This window comes from Haematobia irritans, chromosome 2, assembly GCF_050003625.1.
Source record: "Haematobia irritans isolate KBUSLIRL chromosome 2, ASM5000362v1, whole genome shotgun sequence".
NCBI lineage: Eukaryota > Metazoa > Arthropoda > Insecta > Diptera > Muscidae > Haematobia > Haematobia irritans.
The window spans coordinates 47,262,926-47,271,800 of NC_134398.1; the positions used below are offsets into that span (position 1 = coordinate 47,262,926).

Below are 8,875 nucleotides of genomic sequence, written 5' to 3' on the forward strand. Positions count from 1 at the left end.
CTTCAGTTGAGAGGGCATTTGTAATACTTGGCACAGTTAAAAACAAATTAAGAAATCGTATTTTAACTTAGCTGCTGAAAGCATTTTTAGAGTTAAAATTTCATTCAATTAAGGGTCTCATAATTTAACACCTCAAATTTGTACACTGCAACCACAGACGATTTAAACTTTTGGACTCTTTGTGGCGAATAATGTATATATTTATTAATTTGATTTAAAAGATTTATACATTACATTATTTTGTTTTACCTGCATTTTAAATTGATATACATACTGTTTTATTATAACTTTTTATTACATTTTAATTTTTAAAGTACAGGATTTTTTCACGCAATTTGGGAGCTCAATTTGTACATTTTACATTCTTACATTTTTGGGAGTTTTTGAAAATAGTCTGACCAATTTAGAGGGTTTTCTCTTAAGATTTGGGGAGAAGATGACCTGGCAACACTGGGGTGTCTAGAACCCCATGAAGTTAAATCGGAAGATCGATAAATATGAGATCAATACAAAAACATGCAACATGATACACACTGTATTCGTTACACTTATTTGAGGACCCACAGTAGCTCTACATTCTGAATTACAAATCTATATGGGGTCTATACAAAAAATAAACTGATATATTCTATATCCAACACACCTCTTTGTGGACCTAAAAAAACTCTTCGTTTTTGAATTTCAGCCAAATCGAATAAAAATTGTGGTATCTAGACCACGGTTTCCACTCGATCCAAAAATAATCTACCAACATTGAGAGAAAATTGTACCAAAAAATCTACCAAACAAAAGACATATTACTTTTCATAATTTCATTTCTATAGAAAATTTTGTCAACATTTATTTCTATAGAAAATTTTATTTCAATACAATATTTTTTCAAAATTTTATTTTTATAGATTTTTTTTCAAAATTTTATTTTTGTATTTTTTTTTTTAAGTTTATTTGTATGAAAAATTTGGTCAAAATTGTATTTCTATAGAAAATGTTGTCAAAGTTTTATCTCTATAGAAGATTTTATCAAAATTTTATTTCAATAGAAAATTTTGCCTAAATTTTATGTTTACAGATAACTTTGTCAAAATTTGATTTCTATAGAAAATTTTGCCTAAATTTTATTTTTACAGATAGCTTTGTCAAAATTTTATTTCTATAGAATTTCTTTTTTTCAAATTTTTTATTTTTGTAGAATTTTTTTTCAAAATTTTATTTTTATTTTTTCTATAGAATTTCTTTTTTCAAATTTTTTATTTTTGTAGAATTTTTTTCAAAATTTTATTTTTGTAGAATTTTTTTCAAATTTTTTTTTTTTTTTTTTATGGAAAATTTTGTCAACATTATATTTCTATAGAAAATTTGGTAAAAATTCTATTTCTATAGAAAATTTTCTTAAAATTGTATTTCTATAGAAAATTTTGTCAACATTTTATTTCTATAGAAAATTTAGTCACAATTTTGTTCCTATAGAAAATTTTGTCAAAACTTTATCTCTATAGAAAACGTTGTCAAAATTTTATTTCTATAGAAAAATTTGTCAAAATCTTATTTCTATAGAAAATTTTGTCAACATTTTATTTCTATAGAAAATTTGTGTCTAAATTTTATTTTTACAGATAACTTTGTCAAAATTTTATAGAAATAAAATTTCTTTATTTCTTCTTTATTTATTTCTATAGAATTTCTTTTTTTCAAAATTTTATTTTTGTAGATTTTTTTTCAAAACTTTTATTTATGTAGAAATTTTTTCAAATTTTTTTTATGGAAAATTTTGTCAAGATGGTATTTCTATAGAAAACTTGGTAAAAATTCTATTTCTATAGAAAATTTTGTCAAAATTTTATTTCTATAGAAAATTTTGTCAACATATAATTTCTATAGAAAATTTTTGTGTAAAATTTATTTTTACAGATAACTTTGTCAAAATTTTATTTCTATAGAATTTCTTTTTTTTTCAAAATTTTATTTTTGTTGAAATTTTTTCAATTTTTTTTTATGGAATATTTTGTCAACATGGTATTTCTATAGAAAATTTGGTAAAAATTCTATTTCTATAGAAAATTTTGTCAACATTTTATTTCTATAGAAAATTTTGTCAACATTTTATTTCTATAGAAAATTTTATTTCTATACAATTTTTTTAAAAATTTTATTTTTATACCCTCCACCATAGGATGGGGGGTATATTAACTTTGTCATTCCGTTTGTAACACATCGAAATATTGTTCTAAGACCCTATAAAGTATAAATATTCTGGGTCGTGGTGAAATTCTGAGTCGATCTGAGCATGTCCGTCCGTCCGTCAGTCTGTCCGTCCGTCCGTCCGTCTGTTGAAATCACGCTAACTTCCGAACGAAACAAGCTATCGACTTGAAACTTGGCACAAGTAGTTGTTATTGATGTAGGTCGGATGGTATTGCAAATGGGCCATATCGGTCCACTTTTACGTATAGCCCCCATATAAACGGACCCCCAAATTTGGCTTGCGAGGCCTGTAAGAGAAGCAAATTTCATCCGATCCGGCTGAAATTTGGTACATGGTGTTAGTATATGGTCTCTAACAACCATGCAAAAATTGGTCCATATCGGTCCATAATTATATATAGCCCCCATATAAACCGATCCCCCGATTTGGCTTTCGGAGCCTCTAAGAGAAGCAAATTTCATCCGATCCGGCTGAAATTTGGTACATTGTGTTAGTGTAAGGTCTTTAACAACCATACAAAAATTGGTTCATATCGGTCCATAATTATATTTAGCCCCCATATAAACCGATCCCCAGATTTGGCTTGTGGAGCCTCTAAGAGAAGCAAATTTCATCCTATCCGGCTGAAATTTGGTACATTGTGTTAGTGTAAGGTCTTTAATAACCATGCAAAAATTGGTCCACATCGGTTCATAATTATATATAGCCCCCATATAAACCGATCATCAGATTTGAACTCCGGAACCTCTCGGAAGACCAACATTCATCTGATTCAGTTGAAATTTGGTACGTGGTGTTAATATATGGCCTCAAAAACCAATGCAAAAATTGGTCGAAATCGGTCCATAATTATATATAGCCCCCATATAAACCGATCCCCAAATTTGACCTCCGAAGCCCCTTGGAAGAGCAAAATTTATCCGATTCGGTTGAAATTTGGTACGTGATGTTAGTATATGGTATCCAACAACCATGCAGGAATTGGTTCCTATCATTCCATAATTATACATAGGCCCCATATAAACCGATGCACAAATTTGACTCCGGGTGCCTTTCGAGAAGCAAGTTCATCCGATCTGGTTGAAATTTGGTACGTGGTGGTAGTATATGATATTTAACAACCATGCCAAAAGTGGTCCATATCAGTTCATAATCATATATAGCCCCCATATAAACCGATTGCGAGATTTGGTTGTGGAGCCTCTTGGAGGAGCAAATTTCATCCGAGTCAGTTACAACCATGCCTAACTAGGCCCATATCGGTCTATAGTTATATATAGCCCTCAGATAAATCGATCCCCAATCACACCAAAAATTGGTCCATATCAAGTTCATAATTGTATATTGCCCACATATAGGCGACCCCCATATTTCAATTCTGGGGCCAAATCACCGCATTCGTCATAGAGTTCTGTTTCGTATCGAGAAACATTTCGATCGCTGTAAAATTTTGGATCACCGCATTCGATCGTAATTTATTTTGTCTACTACTTTTTTTTACATTGCTGTAAACATATGGTAATAAGAAATTGGAAGCAAAAGATGATTTCCAAATAAATTTTTGTGATCAAAATATGTATATGTGTAAAAATTATTATGAATCCATCTGTTTTTGTTTTCCTCGTCTTCGGATTCAGAGGATGAGTACAAAGTGGCATTAATAAGGAAAAATATTCGAGACAAAATCAGTCGTTTAGCATTGCCTGTAAGTGATTCTATTTTGAAGTGAGTACTTTTAACTAATTGTGTTTTAACATCCATAGATTTAAAAGACGCTTTCGTCTGTCAAAAGAAGCTTTTAAAAATGTTCTTGAAAAAATTAGTTTTTTTGAAGCGGCTACTGAGCATTCCTTTCTTTGTTCCGTTTCCCTAAATGCAAGTAATATTACATTTTCTTAAATGTATTTCGCCAAAAAATATATAAATAATGCTTCCATTTTCACCAACTACTTGTTTCTTTTTGTTCACCTTTTTTCTGCTCAAAAATCACTACATACTTCGTTTTCGATAGCATGCTACCTATCGTGTTCAACTTCGAGTAGAAACAATTCGATAACGAATGCGGTGATCCGCGTAAACTACATTACGAAGACGAAGTACTCGATTTCGACTGCGGTGATTTGGCCCCTGGCTCTCTACGTATCGTACAAAAAGTCCATATCGATTCGGAATTATTTGTAGATTTACCTTTATATATACTTTATGGGATCTTAGAGCAATATTTCGATGTGTTACAAACGCAAAAATATTTCTTTAGATATCAAATTAACATTATCCTAAATAGAGGAGATTCCTTTACCTATAGAGTGGACGATGTCGTATAAGTTCTATTAATTCTACTAAAAATAATTTTACGCTATACTGAACAATTCTAAGTTATTTGGAAATTGAAATATTATGAAATAAACATACAACCATTTATGAAAAAAATCCTTAAAGCTCCAATAATAATTAATTGTAAATTGAAATCATGCATTTGAATGTTAATCGCCTGTGTTGGGTATTAGGCTAACTAACATGAAATGTAATTACATTTTTATTTGCATACCAAAATAATCTCTTATTGGAAACAGCATTTATGTATAGAGTGTGTGGTGTCGTATAAGTTATATTAATTCAATTAAAAATAATTATACGCCATATTGAACCATTCTATGCACTTGGAAAATTCCCATATCATTAGAGATAACACTTGATGCACATACATGTTATTGATTTGGTGTGTACTAAAATATTTCCTATGATTATATATTATTCTTATGATATTAAAACTAACATATCTAACAAATTATGTTGTTCTCTCTTTTTCAGCATTATAAATTACAATTGACAACGATATAAATAAAATAAAAAAAAATAAAACTTTGCAAACAAAAATGATAATCCGTAAAAACCAAAATCACGGCACATCTCTTAAGGTTTCCCTCTAAAAAGTAATAAAATCACCTAATTGCTCAAAATTAATATTAATCTATATAAAATATTTTCTCTAATAAATATACACATAATTAGAAGAAATCAAAGTAATATTAATTGTGTTCCAAATAATATAATAAATAGTTAATATAAAAAAGTACTAAAAAATAGATAAGAAGACGAAAGTGAATTTTAGTAATAACAAAAAAAAAAACAACAACAAATATATATAGAAACATTAAAATATATATAACGCACGAACAATTATTAAACAAAAAATATGAATAAAGAATAAAATTTGTAGAAAAAATCGCAATAAAAAAGTTTAAAAAAAAAATCTTGTTACGACTTAATTTAAAACAAATATGAATTGATTACTTTAGAAACTACTTTAGAAAAACAAAGTCTTTCTTATCAACCCGAATTCCTCAAAATGTTGATTTTAAGATGATGGTTTATGAAATCATTTTGACTATGAGTCATAGAACAATTTAAAGCAAAAAAAAAAAAAATACATGACAACATTTACTGCCACTTAAACTAACTAAAATCAGCTATTTTCATAAATTAAAAAAAATTAATAAAAGAAAAAAAAAAAACCCTTAAACAATAACCAAACTCTCGAGACCAAAAACGAAAATAAACCGACGAATGTATTTTCCTGATTAAAATACTAAGCAATTATAAACAGTCAATATCTTTACCGCAATCTTCTGAATCCTTAGTTTCTATAATAATACAAAAAAAATAAAAATAACAAATACACTAATTTAAAGAGATATTGACGCCGTAAAGTGATTTTTCATGGAAACTATAACATAAACTCTCAACCTCAAAAAAAAAAAATTCCAAACCTTTCCTGCTCACTACAAACGATCCCACCTTCTTTTTTGTTTGAAATTCAGCCAAGGTAAAGCGGAAGAAAATCATCCTTATGAAAACACCCATAAAAAGCACAACAAATAAAAAGGAAGGAATTTGAAAATTTCTTCTGCTCTACGCATTCTCAATTATCTCGCTCCACTCCACCTTTTCTACAACACAAAGGACCAACTACCGTTTGTTATCATCATTTTCAGCTATAACACCACAAAAAGGACTATGAAAAGGATATCAATGACCATGGATTCGTCAACACTGTATTTGGTTTTGCTTATTTTTGTGATAATTAAAGGTAAGTCTTTTCATTTGTTTTCTCACTAAAAAAATTAGACTGTTCCTTTTTAAATACAAACTCGAAAAGGAATGGAGTTTGAAATCATACCTAAATGTTAATTGAAGAGAAACGGCTCGAAAAGCATATTATTGTGTAAACCACAAATAATGTAAAAATATTTTTGTTTGTTTTCTTTTGTGGTTTTTATAAATACGTTGCAGAATATCATGGGTTTTTTTATTGAAATTTCTATATAAAAAGATTTTATTAAAAAAGCAAAAAAATCAACAATACAAACATTGTATTTTTATTTGTATTTCCAAGATTCTTCTGTCTCATTGTATATGTATACATCTAGCTGTTATGACGGTTGCCAGAGTTAGTAGAATTCTACCAAAAATGGTAGATTTTTTTTGGGAAGAATATTTGATGTTTTGGTAAATTTTGCAAAATATTCCTCTCCAACCAAGAGGTACTTCCAAATTTTTAATAGAAATAAGATTTTAGCAAAAAAAGTTTTCTATAGAAATACATTTTTGAAAAAGTTTTCTAAAAAAATTTTCTATTGAAATAGAGTATTGACAAAAATTTCCATAGAAATAAAATTTTGAAAAAATGTTCTATAGAAAAAATGAAAAAATTTTTATCGAAATAAAATTTTGACAAAATTTTCAATGGAAATAAAATTTTGAAAAAAATTTCTATAACACCAGAGTATTGTCAAAATTTTTCTATAGAAACAAAGAGTGGGCAAAATATTCTATAGAAATATAATTTTGCACAAATTTGCTATTGAACTTAACTTTTGACAACATTTTTTATAGAATTAAAATTTTTTAAATATTTACTATAGAAATAAAATTTTGCAAAAATTTTTTATAAAAATAATAATTGCAAGAATTTTCTATAGAAATTAAATTTTGCAAAAATTTTCTATAGAAGTAATATTTGGAAAAAAAAAATTCTATAGAAATAAAAGTTTGAAAAATATTTAATGGAATTAAACTTTTGAAAAAAAAAATCTATAGAAATAGAGGATGGACAAAATTTCGTATAGAAATAAAAATTAGATAAAATTTTCTATAGAAATAAAATTTTGACAAAATTTCCTATAAAAAATGCATTTTGCAATAATTTTTTATAGAAATAAAATTTTGACAAAATTTTGTAAAAATTTTCTATAGAAATAGACATTTTTTAAAAACTATAGAAATAAAATTTTGCAAAAATTTTATAAAGAAATAAAATTTTGGAAAAATTTTCTATAGAAATAAAATTTTGACAAAATTTTCTATAGAAATAAAATTTTCACAAAATATTCAATGGAAATAAAATTTTGAAAAAAATTCTATAGAATTAAAATTTGCACAAAATTTTCTATAGAAATAAAGCTTGGACAATAATTTCTATAGAAATAAAATTTTGACAAAATTTTCTATAGAAATAAAATTTTGACAAAATTTGTTATAGAAATAAAATTTTGACACAATTTGTTATCGCAATAAAAGTTGACAAAATTTTCTATAGAAATAAAGTTTGGGTATTAATTTCCATAGAAATAAAATTTTGCAAAACTTTTCTATAGAAATAAAATTTACCAAAAATTTTCTATAGAAATAAAATTTTGCCAAAACTTTCTGTAGAAATGAAATTTTGTAAAAATTTTCTATAGAGGTACAATTTTCTATAGATTTGAAATTTTCCTAAAATTTTTTATAGATTTGAAATTTTGCTAAAATTTTCTATAGAAATAAAATTTTGCAAAATTTTTCTATAGAAATTAAATTTAGTAAACATTTCCTATAGAAATAATATTTTTCAAAGGTTTTCTATTGAAATAAAATTTAGCAAAAATTTTCTATAGAAATGAAATTTTGCCAAATTTTTCTATAGAAATAAAATCTTGCAAAAAATTTCTATAAATTTGAAATTTTTCTAAAATTTTCTATAGATTTGAAATTTTGGTAAAATTTTTTATAGAAATACAATTTTCACAAAATATTCAATGGAAATAAAATTTTCACAAAATATTCAATGGAAATAAAATTTTGAAAAAAAAAAAATTCTATAGAATTAAAATTTGCACAAAATTTTCTATAGAAATAAAACTTCTATAGAAATAAAGTTTGGACAATAATTTCTATAGAAATAACATTTTGGAAACATGTTGCACATAAATGAAATTTTGCAAACATTTTCTATAGAAATAAAATATTGCAACAATTTTCTATAGAAATAAAATGTTGACAAAATTTTCTATATAAATAAAATTTTGACAAAATTTGTTATAGAAATGAAATGTTGACACAATTTGTTATAGTAATAAAAGTTGACAAAATGTTCTTTAGAAATAAATTTTGGTTAATAATTTCTATAGAAATAAAATTTTGAAAAATTTTCTATAGATTTGAAATTTTCTATAGATTTAATATTTTGCTAAAATTTTTATAGAAATAAAATTTTGCAAAAGTTTTCTATATATATATATATATATATATATATATATATATATTATATATATATATATATATATATATATATATATATATATATATATATATATATATATATATATATATATATATATATATATATATATA

The 8,875-nt window shown here is 25.5% G+C and overlaps 1 protein-coding gene across 1 annotated transcript in view; it reads left to right on the forward strand.

Moving 5' to 3' along the window:
- Positions 1–8,875, forward strand: part of LOC142224204 (neuronal acetylcholine receptor subunit alpha-7-like) — a 1,091,332-nt gene that overhangs the window by 187,099 nt on the left and 895,358 nt on the right. The window contains exon 4 of the mRNA XM_075293985.1: positions 5,015–6,293. Coding sequence (XP_075150100.1) covers positions 6,221–6,293 — 73 coding nt within the window. The 5' untranslated portion in view covers positions 5,015–6,220. The remainder of the gene's footprint in view (positions 1–5,014; positions 6,294–8,875) is intronic.